Raw genomic sequence first — 18,611 nt, forward strand, 5'->3', positions numbered from 1 at the left:
TGTTCAAGGAGGGTCTGCATGGGGGGTCCTGGTAACGGTTAACGGTAAATTCAGCAGGTCCGATAACGCTTAACGGTAAATTCAGGACGGTCGGCAACGCTTAACGGTAAATTGACAGGCTTTTTTTCGAGCTGAACTGGATATGGTATCTCGCTTTGTGAGAAAAGGTGATCACTGACAAAATTACCTATACCTTACATGTAATGAAGAACGCATTTAAAAGGTATGTATTCCCTGTGTTTCCCACATGCCCTGGTCCCCTATATATAATGCGTCCACAAATAAAGGGGAGTCCGAGTCGACATTGGCCAAGGCTCTACCCAGTTTAGCCGTGGCGACTCTTGACTCGGGCTTACATTGCATTACCCTCAGCAAGAGTCGTGGAAAGATCCATTGGCAGAACTGCACATTTCCCGTTGGCTGCCCGATGCTCCGTTTTTGACCCGGTTTTTTGCTGTCCCGGGCTTCCCTACAATATAACTCCACAATTGGCCGGGTTGCCGATGTTTAGATCAGCCTAAATATTCCACAGCGCGACAGAAAAGTACTAAAATAGCTAGTCGGCACAAGGTGGCCGCCATCTTGGAAATAGTCGGGAATGTCCGCTACCGCCGTCGGGAACGCTCGGTAGCGTCACGATTACCGAAGCCCGACCGAAAGCGCTCCGATCATTTCCGGAAAGCCTACCGAACGTTCCCGACGGCGGTAGCGGACATTCCCGACTATTTCCAAGATGGCGGCCACCTTGTGCCGACTAGCTATTTTAGTACTTTTCTGTCGCGCTGTGGAATATTTAGGCTGATCTAAACATCGGCAACCCGGCCAATTGTGGAGTTATATTGTAGGGAAGCCCGGGACAGCAAAAAACCGGGTCAAAAACGGAGCATCGGGCAGCCAACGGGAAATGTGCAGTTCTGCCAATGGATCTTTCCACGACTCTTGCTGAGGGTAATGCAATGTAAGCCCGAGTCAAGAGTCGCCACGGCTAAACAAAACCGAGGTTACCACTCTAACAAAATCATCAATGCGCTCGGACATGGTAAAACCATCACAAATTTGATCCCGGGTAAAACAGATGATATTTTGTGGCTAATAAAATGCAATATTTACCGTCTGAGAGGCTATTGTTTTGGCTTGGTCCGTTGTCACAGAAACCGTGGACGCCATTTTGAAACACCTGGAGTTGTGACACCTGTTGACCTCTTCAAGTCTCGCGAGACTTTGAATTCAGCTATTCTGGGAATCATAAATATTTAATTTTACAGATCATTTCATAAAGGTTGATACGGCTGAAGAAAGAACAGGGCTAATTTAGACGTAAAGCAGGAGACCGCTTGCGTGAGTCAGGGACTGAATATCGCTCAGTTGCTGACATAGTTTTCGCATTCTTGTGGCGAGAGTTTGCGAGATTTCAAGCAACAAGATGGCGCTGGTAAACCGAAAACTGAAAGTTGTGGTATGTGACAATCATTTACTTTCTATAGTTTCGCCAGTTTCTTCATGTACCGATATTTTCGTACACTCTCGTATTATCTGACCAAGTCTAGATTGCGTCCTTACTTGTATCATAACCGATCGCGCCCTTGATTGTTGATTTTTAATGTTATCACTGCCAACGCGTTGGTAAGCAGCAGACGACACTCAACTATGAAAATAAATTAGTCTGTGCGATTTCTTGACGGATTCTCGCCAAAGAAGAACTAAAGTCCACCAAAGACACTGCGACGTTTGTCTATAGATGGTAGTAAAATCTTAAATTCGACTCTGTGACTTTCTCTAACGAAAAAAGCAGACAATTTGACAAGATTTTTTATACGTTATATCATAACTGATCGCACCGCACCCTACATGTGGCGTCCGATTTGTAGGATGCTGATTTATCGTAGTACATTTATCGGGATGTCAGACGACATGGACCAGGGCTAATCAGGATAAGTCTCATTAACACCTAGGTTAAGTGCTAACCTTGAACCCTAACCCTTTGACAATTGTCAGTGGTGCAGGTCTGACTTGTCCTGATCCCAATTTGTCACCATATCACGGTTAGCATACATTTATCAACTTTCTGAAAGTTGTGATGAAAGTTGCAGTAAACTGTTCATTTTCATTTTCCATGACAACTCCAATCTGAATTGACAACCAACCTGTTGACAACCAACTAACATACTCTGACTAGACAAATAGAATTAATTTGACTGATATTTGTAGGCATGTTTATTGTAATACTAGACATACTTTTCTTGCCATGAAAAATGTAAAACAGTATCTTTCAGCTGCCTTCTGAAAATACGTATTTGTAATAAAAATTTGACATTGATGAGTCATATAAAGATATGAAATTTAACACTTGGAATTTCAGAAATCTAGGACCATTTCAAGCCATAAATTCACAATTCACTGGTAACCATCAGTATTCAGCTCAGCACAGCAAGTCACGTAAATTTATATGTCCTGTACATGAATCGGTGCAGGCTAGGTACAGGTAGAGCCTGGTAGACATCAGAATTACCTGTATAGCTGTATACCTCCAAATTCACCTGCACTGAACTACATATCCAGGTTGTGTGTCAAGCCCTGCTGTCGACTTACTATGGTAACATTGATCTTGACCTTGCTTTCTTATTAAATGTAAGCTGTAAAGAGGCTGTTTGAATACCAAATGACAATGAACTTGAATAGATTCAGGGTTATGTCTCTTTTATCATAACCTTCCAGGTCATCTGTATCAGTTTCCTACATACTACTACATTGTAGTTCCCTGTTTAGCTGGCAGGGGTCACTGCTGAGCACTAGCTGGATGGTGCTGAAGAGTTAGGCGTCGATACAAGTCTTTTATTTTCCTGACCAGTCAGAGCCAAAGATCAGTTAGGCTTTTTATATAGAATCAAAATTCTGATGACAGGCTTTAGACTTGTTTAATATTATAATAACAAAAAAAGTGTTGGTATGGAGTGAATATTTAGCAAAGTTTTTGATTGAATATTAGTGGTTGTATATGATGATGCAGTGGAGTTTACTAGTGTACCATATCAGTTATCTAAAATAATGTTAGGGCTTGAAATTCATTTTTCACCCAAATATCTATGAAAAAAATTTGGGTATACAACGTAAGATAAAGTAGAATGTCAGCAAAACCTGCCAACAGTTGCGAGCTTTGAAAATTGAAATGAATGCAAATTTGATAATTGATTTTTAACTACTCTCTGATGAAGACTTTCTAAGAAAAAGTCAAAACCTGTAAACTGTTAGTCTCAGCCATCATCTTCTGATGAATCTTTCAACTTGACTACTACTGCAAAATCTTAATAAGTAAAAAGTAGTAAATGTAACAAAGGTTTTGTCATTTCTGATTCTAATTTATCTAAATTGTCGAGAATATACTATATACTAGTGTACAATAATACAATAGTACCTTACACAAATATTCAAGTACACTGGTAAAACCTGCAAGAAAATGCAGAGCTATATTTAGAGTGGATATATATATATCCACAGTGTTTCAAGTCCTAAGGTTGCAGAGCTCTGCATGTTGAAAGAGTTAATATCCATGAAGGATTTAGTCCAGAATTGAAGGTATCTTTGGTTCCACTTCCACTTGTGTCTACTTCATCTAAATGTCAAAAGATTTTATTCTTCTGCTCATCATACTATACATGCATGACTCCCATTTTTGCTGCTGGCAGGCCATTATGACACAGATTGAGTGCCCACTTACTGTAAATCTTGATTTTATTTCGCAGGAAAAGTTGACTTTTGTAGTGTTTTACAGTCAATTCCTGCCGATAATCCCACGTTGTGGGGCTTGGCAGTAGGGAAGATGAAGATAAATTTGCAGATGAAACAATTCTGTACAGTTACAACTCACAAGTAATACATGTAGTTTGGAAATACATATGGTGGAGAGGTCAATGTGTAACACAAACTCATTGCAAAAGTTTCAAGACTTGGCAGTATCTATTTAGTTTATCATGTTTCCAACGTAGAAGATGAGATGAAGGTAAAGAAAAAACATTCAAACAATTTTTAAAGATCTACATTTAAGAACAGAGTACAGATTTGTGTTGTTAAGAACAGAGTCTCACATAATAAATCATTACTCTCTTAAAGAATTAAGGGGGCACACCCCAGTTTATTTGGCGTCTCTATTGGAGGCTGCACACCCTCAAATCTAGCGACCGTATCTGGCGTGGAATAATTCGGAATGAGAATAACTGTATATTGGACGAAAGGATATCTCTTCAGCTACAAGACCAGCTGAGTTTGGTTTCTTCAACCTTTTTAAGTTTGGTAAAATCAACGGAAAAAACATTTTTTTCACTCCAAAATTAATGCCCAAAATTGCGAATTTTCGCGTAGGATAATCCCATAGAAAAAAATTTTCTGGCAGAAATGACTGATGCTGGCAGAAAGACCCAAGCCTTGACTATACTCGAGTAAATTATAAAGAAAATTCTAGTACTGTAATTTTCTAAACAGTCCACGGCGCGAGGGGTTGCAAATGCACCCCTACGAGGGCGCAGAGCGAAATCTAGGTCAAACGGGCGGATTACACTTGGCGCGCAAGGATACCCGGAAGTAAGGTTCGGAGCCAAAGAAATTTTCACCCCAAAAACACCACTTCCTACACTCTTCAGCCATGTTAATGTTTAATGACATTTCGTGGCAGTTTATGAGAAATGTCACCTCAAACTTGGACCCTCAAAACCCTTTCGTCACTTTTTTACAACGGACTATCACGGACCCCGGTCGCGCAAGAACTGGGGTGTGCACCGTTAAAGTTTCTTTTCACAAAATTACACCAACAGTATTCTGTTTATAGATATAAAAAAGGAGGTACAAAACATCTTGTTGCAAAATTGTTGTACTTTTGTACTTGTAAGTGTATGGCATATCTACCCGTTCAGGGTATGCAGCACCCAACCATGCCCACCCACTCCATTACCTTCCTAATAACCATGAGTGATGAGACCTGCCACCAAGGCTTACCTGTTATCAGCTTCTGCCAGCCAGAACCATTTATTATTGAGAGCTTTTTCCCATCAGTGAATTACTTGTACATGCCATTAGGGCAGCAAACTTGGCTGAACCTGACACTGTGCACTTGAAAGCGTATGGGCCCTGGGGGTTGGGGATAGACCACAAACTTGGATGTCTGGGTCTTACAGAAGAGGAATAGGCATGGTTTCTTATGCAGCTTAATATATATACCTTTCAGTGAAACCGAGAGGGAGTTAATTCAAAAGAAAATTGAAAACCCAGCTGCTGTTAAAGCATAGGCATTCTTCCTGGAATCCTTGGCAGGTTCCCTTTGAATATTTTGCCAATGAAGTTTACTGAACTCATTATTTACCCCACAGAATGTAATATCAAAACAGATTTACTGAACTGAAAAATAGTTTGAATGGAAGGATCTTGGGATTTTTTGGCCATCAGAAAGGACTTCTCCACAGACATGTGAGCGAAAGTGAAAGTAAAAGGATGAGGCTTATCAGTCTTTGTCAGTTAAAGACCTTATTAGCAAAAGAAGAAAGTTGAAGACTTAACAATTTATTGCTATGTATGGATGAATTATGGCAATTGCACAGTGTTCTCACTACGTTTCATTACTTGATTCATCTAAATTGGCCTTTACATAAACATAAGTTTCAGCCTCTCTTACACTGTTATATTACATTTATATTTCCTTCTTAAGTATTCATTATTTTCAAGTGCGAATGAATAAATAAGATAGAAATGAACACTTCAGTTCCCTTTTTACTTGAAAAAGACAAGAAAACATTCAAGCATATGTACTTAGGTAGGGAGAAAAAGAGAAAAGAATGGGGCTTCCTATCAACATTAATGCTTCATGAATAAAGAAGTAAAAACATACGTAATGAATGTAGTTTCAATCGCCTATTTATAGGATATAAATCCAGACTAACTTACACTAAGTTACAGACATTGACAACTGCACCAAAACCTTTGAATTGACATTGCTACATTGCAGAGGATTGTGTTGATGCCATCCGAGGCAGAATAAGACAGATTAGGTCTCTGGAAAAGAAGCTCTTATCTCCTGCAAGCCTCTCATCTTTATTAGAGCTTTGAGACTGTCAGAATAATGGATTACCCCTTACACATTGCCTCAGACATGGATTAAGTCGAGCATGTCCAGACTACACATCTAGAAGGAGGTTATAACCTTCTTGCATCTAGTAACTGCTACATGCATATCCAGGAAGTGACCTAGACAAGATTGATACTTAGCATATAGAAACAGCATCTGCGATTCAACAAGCACAACTGGCATTTTGTTCAGCACCATGGACAAGACCTGACTCATATGTTTCACAGCTGGTGTGCAGTGCCTTTGGGCTTTTAAGGAAGGTGCAAATTTGAGGTTGGTCAAAAGACATTATGTCCTTACCATTTGTTTATAAGTTTTAGTTATAGTAGACAATAATCTGTTGGTCAAAGTTGCTGGGTTTATTTTTCTATGAGGATTATCAAAACTGAAGAAAACCATGTATCCCTGCTACACAAGGTAAGATTGTATAACAGGCTGCTATCAGGTGGTGCTGGCAGTAAGGGATTATTTGATAGTCACCAGCAGCTGCTGTGAAAAAAAGGGAGGAGGTACAATGCCCCAGGGGGCACCATTAGTCATTGTCTGGTGAATATGGCAGGACAGCTCTCTGGAGAGTTGTCAGGCTCAGTTCTTTCAGAGAGAGTCTGGTCCTGACACTTGTTGTTCTGGCTACAGTAGTAGTGTCCGTTTGATGCCACTCCATGGTGTTGACTAGTAAAAGGGTTGCTTGATCCTTAGAGGAGACCATCTGTTTTCTGGACTCAAATGGCTGTATGGAGTTTTAAAGCCTTTTAACATCTGGTGAATGTTCATATTTTTTGGTGCAGGTGATAGGAAAAAGGCAAACCTCATCTCCCCAGGAACATTTTTCTAAATAACTGTTGCTCTTGATCCAGAATATTCAACACTACGAGATCTACCAGACTTATACAATACTACTGGTCGTATTACATATATCACATCTAATTTCTACAGAGACGAGCACTATAAATGATTATTTTAATGTCCTGTATGTACGTAATAGCTTTATCTATGTATAGGGCAGTAATTGTGCCCTATTGTTTCAAACAATAAAGATAATGGTGTATTTGCGTGTGGTTGCTATGTCAACTGAAAGGGTGTTGCCCAAATATTTACCTCCCACTTCAAGGGTCATTAAGCTGTTTGTCCCACATAGTGTAGTCTTGTCTTGGTGTGTCGAAGGGTGTTTCCACATGACTTCTTTATTTGTACATGTATGCCAGTAGTGGAGTATATGTCAGAACACTACAGATACAGGTAAGTCTCAGAGTCAGTACTGTATGACAATTATGACATACGGAGATGTTGTATAGTTACTAATATAAAAGCAACGAGGACAAGATTATAGCCATGTACATGTCATAGTAACTGAGATATCACTTTAAGTAATTCAGCATTGCAAACTGGAGTTGATAACACTGAAATCAAGCTTGATTAGAACAATTCTTCATATCACATTAGGCACAACATTAGAATCAATTTTATACTCATAGAATGGAATGCTCATGATAAATACTGACAAGGCCATTTCTATGCCTATATGATATGACTGGTGGATGCACTTTCACCTCTTGAGACATCTACAATATACCATAAACTCTGAGTTAACATTTGCTAGATAGAAATATTTTTGGTTTAACTGTCTCTTTTTCCTGTGGACAAAAGTAGTTAAATCAACCTTTGGGAGCACACATTTTAGTTGTGCAGAGTGAGTTTATAACAGTACTGCTGCATATCTCCCAGTGTCCATGCCTTGCCGATGAATGGGTGTGAAGCAGTGGAGTTTATTTGTTATGAAGGTGGCACCTAGGTGTTCTTTGTGCACAGTGAGGATAGCTTTCACCTCTCCCCAGTGTGATTGACCCCATGTCCTCACGTCTTACAATTGTGGTCATAACAGACCGGTGTCGTTGTACATTGTTGTGTTTCACCGTCACCTTATACTGTAGCCGCCCCGTCATTGCACCATCTGCCTACGTCCCATGAAGCATTACCACATTTCTATTGGCCCCATTCATTACATGGCAGATTGATTATCCATGAAGGCATGGTGAGGTATGCTAACTCTATTTTCTTGACTAGCCTGCTACTGTATATTCTTCTTTATCAACCAGGGAATACATCTGCCACTTTTCAGATTAATATGAAGTAAATTTGATAATAGCAATTTGAAAGAAGATGCTATTTCATTTAAGGTTGAACACTGAACAGTCTGTATACATGTATTGTATTGCCATTTTACATTGGGCAGTTGCAAGTCCCCTTGTATTTGGAGGTTCTGAATCCCTAATTTACTTGATATTGAATCCTGCAGGTGGTTGCTTACTGAAAGTAACTGAGTGTAAAACTGAATATCATGCTGCAGATGACACAAATGTAGCGAGAGCCGATAGCTCATTTGTAACCAAAGCTCCTCACGCTCCTAATGGAGCTCTATTCCCACTTCTCCTGATTAGATTTCTGTAAGATGTAGCCATCAGCCGGGCTTGTGGGCCTTAACCTGTACTAGTAGTAATCAGACTGAAAGGATTGGACCTCTTGGATGGACTATATGTGTTCTGAACCTGTGGGCCTAACAAGGTTTTGAACCAAATGGATCATTATTTCCCACTTAACCAAATCAACTTTCTTGAAAATGAGATTGAAACATGATGATCCTCTGCAAATGAGGTTCTGTGGGAATCAGTCATCATGCCAGTGGCATATCGTGGAGTGTGTGGGAGTGTGTGGGTGTACGTGCCGTATATGGGAGATATATGGTAGAGATAAAGATGTTTTTGTCATGGTGGTATGTCAAAATTGATGGTATTAGAGATAGATGCACAGTGGAAGCTTAGTTTTACTTGATTATGTGAGAGAGACAATGGCATTGATTTTCAGTATGTTACTAGTAATTAATGATACCAGTGTGTTACACGTTGATGCAGACTCTAGCCACTTATTCCATTTGGTGATTTCCAGCAGGTCTGAAATTTGAGGTCTTTTACTCTACCCTCAACTTTACCCCATAGTACTGATTCCAGAAGTAGAATTTTGTTTGAAATAAAACTGTTAATGATTCTTACAGTCTATTATTAATCATTTCAGCCAGCTTGTGTTACACATCAATTGATTTTTATGTCCTAATTCCAGCCAGGCTTTCAATTTTACAATTACTTTAAATTTATTAATGCTTGTTTACGATAGGACTGACACATTTGACGCTACATGGCACAAACAATGTTATTCTAAAATATCCCGTCTGTATAACTCCTCAAACAACATTATCCGATCTGTTCTCCAATCTGATGTAATATTCCGCAGCAGATTCTTCTGCAATATCTGGGCCTGTCCGTACTTATAGACATATTTTTACTACAGTAATTGTTATTATGTGTATTTTTATCTGTATGTTTTATATGGGCAAGTCATGCCTAAAATAAAGAAAGATTAAATTTTTTGCATGACATCTTTCATCATTTTTTAAGACATGTACACTCAGGTGTTTACAAGACATGCCACTGTACTTCTATTATTATATAAACCATCTTCAGTAATCTCACTAATATTTTAAAAGCCTGGTCTGTAAATTTACATTAATCTGGTTTGCCTGACACAAATCCCTGAAGAATAGATTAGTTCTGTGTAGTATGTATTGTGCCAGTCCATGTTTACACAGCCAAGGTCATGTACACTTTACACTCACAAAGAACTTCCTTCTCAGGAAGCAACCTTGTCGATTTGTCAGTGTAACCAGCAAGACATGAGAGCTGACGGCTTTTTTCTCCCTACAGTACAGAAAAGCAAGGACACTTAACTATTGTAGAAATGATGGTGTTCAGGTTAGGGTTGGTAAAAAAAATGCATGAAAGAAATCAATTTATGATGGTTACTGTAACTAAATAGTTCTCATTTTGTTCGTTGTATTTCAAGATGGAAAAAAATTTAGAATTGAGCATGCCTTCCATTATACCACATGTAACTAGAGAAAGCAATGTCAGAGATTATTCTTAGTAATGTATCATAATTACTTTGTTTTGCATACGGGCACAGGATTCACTGGATAAGTGTCCACCCATGACCCCTCTGTTTTGCCATTACCCAGGCACATTAACTGCCATTAGACAGAAGCTGCTTGAAGGAAACTCTTAGATGGTGACCTTTTGCAAATCCTCTAGATTTTCATGATAGTCTCTCTGGGCAAAGATAAATCAGTATACTGACCCCGTCTGTTTTGTCTTGCTTTAAAAAATATATCATGACTTATTTTACCCTCACTGGTATTTTTGGAAAATAGGAAATATTGCTAGGTTTCCATTGATATTATTTCAAATGTAGGAGTGACTTCTGAGTTACAATAATTATAGTCAAAGAAGACAATATGTCAGATCCCCTGGCTTGAGTAAGCTCTTTGCTCAGTACAGCAAAAAAATTAGCGAGCTACATTCAAAAGAAAGGGCAAGAGCTGTATCCTGGTCTTCACACTCAGCCCTTTCGTTATTCAATGCTGAAGAGCTCTTTTACCAATATTCAGACCCTTTCATCCTACGATCACTACGCATTCTATTGGCTAAGTCCTTCTGAAAAGAGAGCTATCCAGCTTGATGCACTTGTTTGGCCTATCATTCTCATTTGCATATCACCATGGCAACTGTCAATGTATACAACCTTGCCTGCCATTGTGTTTAGCCTGTCATGTAATGTAAGCCGGCTGGCCGGGACCTGAAAAGGCCTGACGTATGACTTGCAGTCAAATGTACAACAAATCATGCCTGCCGTCCTGTATTTCCAGGTGTTTTTCTTTTTACTGTTCTACTGCATGTTAACATAGTGACCTTATATTCTCTAGATAAGTTTGTTTTCACAGGTCAGGAGTTTAAGTCTGCCTGTATTTAACTGGAAACAGCACACTTTATGGCCCAAGGGGTTTTCAAGTGTACAACCTGTGAAGCATGTGACATGTTTTTTAGGCAAATGTCAGAGTGTAAATATATTGCTTGTTATTACAATGCTGCTGTATCTACTCTGAAAACATCATGTGGAAACGTGGGAATTTTTGTGATAACCTGGGAGACATTGTTATGCAGGCTGACATGTTGTTTATCCTTACCACAGGTGAAAGTGTGAAGAAACGTGATTAGACCCGGCGTGAGGAAACACACACCTCAAGACGCAAACTGACAGCTGAGAGGCACACTACACTGAGGCATTCCACCTCCAGCCTTTTCTTCAAGACTGGAGACAATTTTCAGACACTAGGGAAGATTACCTATCCAGGTTAAAGAGAGTACAGATAGGATCTTGTCACAGAAGAGTGGGAGGAATAATTTGGGAGAGACAGGCGTAGAGCAGTGTTGTAACAGGTGGGTGTTTACCATTCTGACAATTTTGACTAAACCGTAAAAGGCTTGATGTGTTGATTGTAGCATATGGTAAAATGGTTATTATACAATAAATAAGCCAAAGCAAAATTCTATCGATACTGAGGTGGCCTGTAATTTATCAGGGTGTATTTTAGCAAAGCACAGTTTTCTGTCTTGCCTATTTGTGTCGATATTGATACTGGTTGAATGGGTTTAATCTTAACAACCTAGAAGAAAGGAAGGAACTACCGGGTAGAACCTTTAAGTCAAATTGTACAATTATTCTTTTTTCTTTTAATTCAGTGGGAATAGAAGGTGTGTCACTCTACATTTCCTCCCTATGGTCTGCATGGTAATTAGATAATGGTACTAATCAGCTTGTCATCCCTTCCTGAGGATAATGCCCATGCCCTTAAGGCCTGGAAATAAAGGATGTCCCTTTCTAGGTATCATCCCATGCAGACTGTATCACTGACATGTTGTTGGAGGTTGTCTTTATGGACTAGAATTTCAAGAAACTTTACCGTAATCTATCTGAATGGCAGATACAAAACCTGACTGAGAGAGAACCGTATTGAATAAGAGAGAACCGTGTTGTGTACCTCACGGGGATTATTGCCACAAACAGAGGCCACTTCTGCCTGTTGGCTTTAGGAAGCCTTTCCCAAGATGACATGTTGACAGTAATGCCAATGGGGATTACTGTAGCTTCTGCAGTGTCTGTGTCCATGATACGTAGAATGAGATTCACTGCATTGGTGCAGGACTAGGACTATTGGGGCTGTACTGAACAAAATGGCTGCATGGTCGATATTAAGTACTAGTAGGCCCTCGATCTCAGAAATCTCATTTCAAAGTTAAATAGGAATCCCGTAGGCTTAGATATTTGTCTGAATCAGATTTAATCGATCTCAAGCAGGAATTTTACATGGTGCATGCTGCCTGCCTGCTGGAACCTTCTGGAATGTGTTTATCAGTTATGTAATAACCTCGCAAAGGATCCGATATTCTGTTATCTGCCCCCTTCAAGGTTGCTGAAATACGATTTTCCTGCCAGAAATTTGTGATAACCACATAGGCAGCCTAGCATTTAGCACTTGGGAATGATGAACATGGCATTTACGATTTTGATGCACGTTCAACGCAGACATCAAACTGTGCTGCAGGATCCCTCCTTGTAACCTCCTCAACAGATGTTTTATGTTCCAACAGTTTACTTTCAATCCATCTTCTTGTATGCTTATGGAAGTAGATTTATCAGATGATGGGAAAAGGCCTGAAGGTAATTTTAGCAGAAGGTCCTTATTCATTCAAGACAGAGGGGGACATTATCAGTGAAAGTCATTATAATTTATAAACCCTGTAACACTCAAGTTAAATCCTTCTTTACCTATTTGCATAATCTTTTCATCCATTTCATCAAGTTCTAAAAATACCTGTCATCAGCTTACCAGGGCTTCATAGATCAGAGTAGGTTCTTTGGACAGGTAGGAAATCAAGTTTCCAGTGGGGGGCTTCTCTTCTATATATTACGTGTACTGTCGTTTCTATGCGGGTTATAACTTTACTGTGAGGGAATCATATTGCAGTTCATCCTAGGGGTTCTGTGCTAATTAACTGTGGATGGGCAGGCATTATAAAGTTAAAGGAGCATTAACACATATGGGAATGACCATCTAGGCTCTAAGGCGGTGGAAAATTTTGGAGGATGATGTCAAATAAGAAATAAGCGGATCTGGAAATGGAATTCGAAATTTGTTATAATTTCAGGAATTTAAATGTATTGACATAAAACATGGAAACATGAGAACAGGATGGCGTCATTACACACATGGTTTATTCTGCATGATTACATATAATGTGAGAAATGTGTGTTAACTGTGCCACAGTAAGTCACAGTCAAAAGTTGAAGGCCAGGGTGAGGCCACTGGCTTGTCTTCTTGAAAATAATATAGGAAGTTTCAAGATTGTATGGCTGGCTTCAAGGTAGCCAGATTACAGAACCTGGTAGACCAAGGACAAGAAGGAAAATTAATGCGTAGTCCTCGTATGCCCCAAGGCAACAGAGGTTGTTACATCTTTGATGTCATTTGGCTTAGCTTCATTGTACAGTATGCACCTGAGCACAGACACTGCTAATATACTCACTAACATATATGCTAATCTCTAACTGAAGAGGCTTTAACCCTTGGATTGAACTGTAGCTACAGGTGATGTACCATTGCACCTGTTCTCCTTGTGGAGTCTCTGGAGCGTGGTGATAAAGTTGATATGTTTTATTAGTAGGTGATGACGATACTTTATGATGGGGGCAATTTAGCATGAAGCATGAAATGCTTAACTAAGAGGTACAGTGCTTTCCTGGGCGAAATATTCCCTTGAGGATTGTAAGGTAACTAATGCTTCAGAAGAAGAAATGGCACACATGTACATAATCTTACTAAGTAATATGCCAGTCTTCATTGTTTAGAATCATTTCGAGAAAAGCTACGTATTTTGCATTAACATGAATTGATCATGAGTAAATGACTCCTGTCTGCTTCAGCACACCAATGTTCCATCAGTATAAATGCATGTGCTAGTTTGTGTCTGTAGCCAACTCAAGTGCTTTCTGTGGTTCAGTTAATTCCACTGAGGAAGCTTTCCAAAGATGAGCATTAAACATTTATATGTCATCCTCTTATCGCCGGGATCATTACTGATTCACTCACTGAACCTCCTGATAATGTGGGTATTTGTTATGACTTTCTGGCTAGTTATGACAATATGGACATGCTGAAAAGGTCTAGACAGGCCTTATGTAGAAATCCATGTACCATGCCTACAATGCTGCTTACCCCAGATGGCAGTCAAAAGGAATCAGGTTTGAATAAAGCTATTAACCTTTCTACCTCAGTTCACTTGAAACTTGATAGTTCTGTTACATCTGCAGGGGGAGAAGCATCTGCCAACCGGGCTGCCACTTGACTTTCCCTTGTTATAGTACAGCAAGGTCATAACTCTCCAAAGTCATTGTTCCACTGGCCTGAGGGGGAAACATAATGCTATAAATAGAACATACTGTCTCCCTTGGGCATCATTTTTAACACCTGATCACATTATGGCCTTTCTGCTGCCAGAGGCCAAACCCAAATTGCCCAGAGCAATTTGTACCCAATTAGGATCAACTTGACTGATTGCTCTCTGCATAATTCATTCGGTTTCATCTGGTACACCTTATGTGTAACAGCAGGGTATGGCATGTAGATGGAAGAGGAATTATCTTTTTTTTTTGGCTGCAACAGTTTTGCCATGACCAGGATGAAATTTTAGAAATTTTTGTACCGTTGAATGCTATTCAGTATGTTTGGAATACAATCAATGACAAAATGTTATGTAAACTATGTAATAAAATTCACCAACATATTTCTTGTTTTTATGGTGAATTATAGCTTCGTCAGTCTGGGAAATAAAAAAGGATTCTCAGATATGGCAGGTAATTTCCTCTTGGTCGTCTCGTGTATTCAGCTGGTTTTGACAGATCCAGGTCACCTTAAGTGATTTACTAATTATTTCCTGCATCATGAATGAACAAAATCTTTTTTCGGGAATGCTATGTCATCAGAAATGAGTTACACGTAATAATATGATTTATTAAATGTCGGCATCACTATGGTGACCAATCACATGTTAGTGTGACGAACGTTGCAGATCCTGACAGGTCGTTATTTGTCAAGCCAAGTAAGGTGTTCGTAAACCTGCTTGTTTAGAGCCTAGATATAAATTCTATCACACCGATTTGTCCAGCATTTTTTTTTCATAGGTCTGTGCAAGCAAATTTCTATGGGTTACAGCAAAATACAATAGGGAGAATATTTGATACTTATTATAAGACCAATTAAAGGCATTCCTCCTTTTCCTTTTATATTCCTTATGTTTACTTCGGTCTTTAAGATAAACTTAGCTTTGGTGGATTCAAGGAGGAAATTGGTAGATTTGTAACTTTCTGAAAATTAAATACATGTAATTGGACCATACAATAAATATAAGACCTCACTTTTTAAATTTTGTATACCGTGACCATCATCAAGTCTGACAGCACTTTGTACCAGTCCAATGTTACTATCAAGACTGTAATTATTATATAATATGTGGCTGATTTGCTTTCATTGCATATCATGATCCGGAGTGACTTTGACTGAGTGCTTATGCCACCAGTTGGCATGCATGATTCATAACATTCAGCCCTTTCTATATATCACCTCTGGCCAAAAATGCCATTTCCTTCATATCATGACCACATCACATTATGGCCTTTTGGCAACTGAGAAAGGGTATACACGTTCATAGAGATTTTGTAATCTACTGTCATCTGTGATATCTGCTACTTATTATATGCATTATAAGCAGGATGTATGTTGGGTAAAAGAGTTTTCGTCGTAGAATATTGTGTCTTGCTGTAGCTACATCTGTGCAGCCAGTATAACCAGCCTTCTGTGTAACACACCAGATTTGCAGTGCATCCATCTGTATTGTACATGTAAGCTTGCCTGTCTTTGCTGATGTGTAATCTCGTCCTGTGTTTAAGAGGGTTTGTATCAAGTCCTACCAGAGATGTCAGTTGTAGATGATATTACCATACTGTAGCGTGAAAATGGCATAATGTGATCTCAAGGTGTTTGTATATGTCGTGAGTTCTTAGACTTTATAGTCAACCTTAACTACATTCCACAGACTTGATATTTTCACATTTTTGCACAGGTCATTATTTATGATATACCAGGTAATGATATTCGAGTGCTCTTCATGCTTAACTTGTCAAAGGAAGATCCCATACCAAATCATGACACATATGTACATGTAGCCTTAATAGCGAGAGCTTGCATGCCAAGTTTTGATAGGGTGTGAGTCAGAGGAGTGGCTTGGTATAGACAGTGTTTAATTCTTCTTGACAGGTGCATTAGTGGGAGAACTAAGTCGGCTTCCTGGACACACGCAGAGATGAACGAGGAGAATTTGTGCGGATGCTGCTGTAGGTTCTAAGTCTTTCTATTCCCACAGGACAGGAAAAACAGTGTGACGTTAGTCATCGTTACTGGAATTACGCATGGGAAAGCTTGGTAATGCAGCTTATGCTGGAAGCATTGCCGAAAGAAGGACACAGTTTTTTTAAAAGAGGATTGTGTCATCCGGCTCTCAAATAATCTGAGAAGGAAGTTTTCTGAGGGTTAGGGTTAGGTCTCATTATGATAAAAAACAGCATGGCTTGATTTAAGCTGTGCAGACCTCCACTAGGCTGTTTCTAAGAACAGCTACTTGATTTTCTGAACGCAGGACAAGTGGGACCATTGGAAGGGTATGATAGACTATAGTAGTTAACTTGATAGTTGTACCCACTGGGATGCAATGTTATAGCACTGATATGGAATTTAATGTGCTGGTGATGTGGTTTTTGCAGACCATTTAGCACTCTGGATCTTGTGCTTCTCTCTCTCTACATGTAGCTGAAAAGGTTCTGAATCAGTAAGTACCACTTGGGTCGGTAATGTTGAAGAGCCTTGTGTCTCCCTTGGCAACCCATCAAACAAAAGCCTGCCCATGTGTAGGAATTAGAAGGCTGTTTGGTAGAGTGAGGATGGCTGGCCGTGGGCCCAGATGCTGTTATGGTATGGTGTGGTTGTGTATTGGTAGTTTGATGCCATGTTGTTTCATTTGTTGATATTCTTGGAAGGGTGTGGTTTGTGTGTTCTTTCTCCGTGGTGCTGAAAGTACATTCTGTGTTGTTGAGAAATTTTTTGAACAACTCTATACTAGATTTGCCCTGGCACTACTGGCCTGTTAAAATGCCTATCACTATTATTAGTATTAACATGTAAGTGATTGTAATCTGTAGTGCTTTTATCCGATAGATTGATGTGTTGCAACAGGTGAACTTGAAACTGTCTTGTTAGAATCTGATGTCCAAAGAATACAAAAACTGTTAAAACACCTGTCCAAAGAAATGCCCTTGTTTGTTGGGCTAGGAGCAAGTTGTCTCTATTACGTCAAAGCTGCACATCATACCAAGCCTAAACACTCGCATGAAGGGCCTTACCATTCCCTTGGCAACAGGGTAAACAAGTGGTCAAGTTAGAGGGCTCACAGGTGCAAGAAAAAAGGATGGCCAGAAATTTGGACAGTACCAGCATTGTGTGTTCCTCTTGTAGTTTAACTTGAAACTGGTAATGTCTGCTGTAATTTTTTTTTAATTATTTGTTTTCTTCTTGACAGAATAATTCATTTTTGGAGATGAGTCTTCAATTTCCTAATACAGCTGATGGGCAGGACTCGAAAGTTTTAACATATTGTGTTACGATGTGTTTCAGAATGCAAGGTGAGGGGGACTTACTGAGAACTTGCATTTCGTGAGAAGGAAGATGAATCGAAGTCCCCCAACCCAACCCCCAATGGCACCACCACGGGAGCCCGGTCAGCAGCCCCTGTCCGAAGTGGACCGCTGCAAGAACGTCTACTTCTGCAAGAGTGGAGACCACCATTTCTCAGCCTGCAAGGTCCCCATCACCAGAAAGAACTTCAGAACCTTTGATGCTCTTCTGACGCACCTGTCCCGTCGAGTCCCTCTGCCGTTCGGCGTACGTAGCATCCATACTCCAGGCGGCATCCACGGGGTATCATCAATAGAGCAGCTGGAAGATGGGAAGGCGTACGTCTGCTCGGACAGAAAGGGAAGAGCCAAACCGGTGGATCTGTCGCTTGTATCACGAAGACCACAACCGTGGCACCACAGTAAGCCTGACAGTGCTAAACGACGAGCGTTGCTCCTCAGCCCAACACGCAAGAGAGTGAGCAAGACCTCCTCCAACGCATCGACCGTGTCAAACAACCTGACTGTCCGAACACCAAAAAAGATTCTCGTCATGAAAAATGGGGACCCTTCGCACAAGCACGTTTTTCTGCTGAATCGGCGGACGGCGCAGAACTTTGAGAACGTGCTAGATGATATTGCTCAGGTCTTACGCATCGCTGTCCTGAAGCTCTTCACAGTAGAAGGAAAGAAGGTAAGTTTAAAGAATATGTTTTGTACCATATGGTAGACAGGAAAGTATATTATTGTCTTTTCTTCAAGCAAAGGTGAAGATTATATGTGCCATAGTTTATAAACAAGGGTTTCTCCACACAACAAACATATCCTTCCACAA

The 18,611-nt window shown here is 39.8% G+C and overlaps 2 protein-coding genes across 2 annotated transcripts in view; one reads left to right on the forward strand and one right to left on the reverse strand.

Annotated features, from left to right (window-relative positions):
• The window catches only part of LOC109480898 (uncharacterized protein C8orf74 homolog), a 5,380-nt gene extending 4,163 nt beyond the window's left edge, over nt 1-1,217 (reverse strand). The window contains exon 1 of the mRNA XM_019783234.1: nt 1,111-1,217. Coding sequence (XP_019638793.1) covers nt 1,111-1,167 — 57 coding nt within the window. The 5' untranslated portion in view covers nt 1,168-1,217. The remainder of the gene's footprint in view (nt 1-1,110) is intronic.
• A 151-nt stretch (nt 1,218-1,368) lies between these two features.
• The window catches only part of LOC109480884 (lipoxygenase homology domain-containing protein 1-like), a 71,527-nt gene continuing 54,284 nt past the window's right edge, over nt 1,369-18,611 (forward strand). The window contains exons 1-3 of the mRNA XM_019783213.1: nt 1,369-1,456; nt 11,186-11,433; nt 17,778-18,470. Of these exons, the coding sequence (XP_019638772.1) occupies nt 17,829-18,470 (642 nt within the window). The 5' untranslated portion in view covers nt 1,369-1,456; nt 11,186-11,433; nt 17,778-17,828. The remainder of the gene's footprint in view (nt 1,457-11,185; nt 11,434-17,777; nt 18,471-18,611) is intronic.

Source organism: Branchiostoma belcheri, unplaced genomic scaffold, assembly GCF_001625305.1.
Source record: "Branchiostoma belcheri isolate BF01 breed outbred unplaced genomic scaffold, Haploidv18h27 scaffold53, whole genome shotgun sequence".
Lineage (NCBI taxonomy): Eukaryota > Metazoa > Chordata > Leptocardii > Amphioxiformes > Branchiostomatidae > Branchiostoma > Branchiostoma belcheri.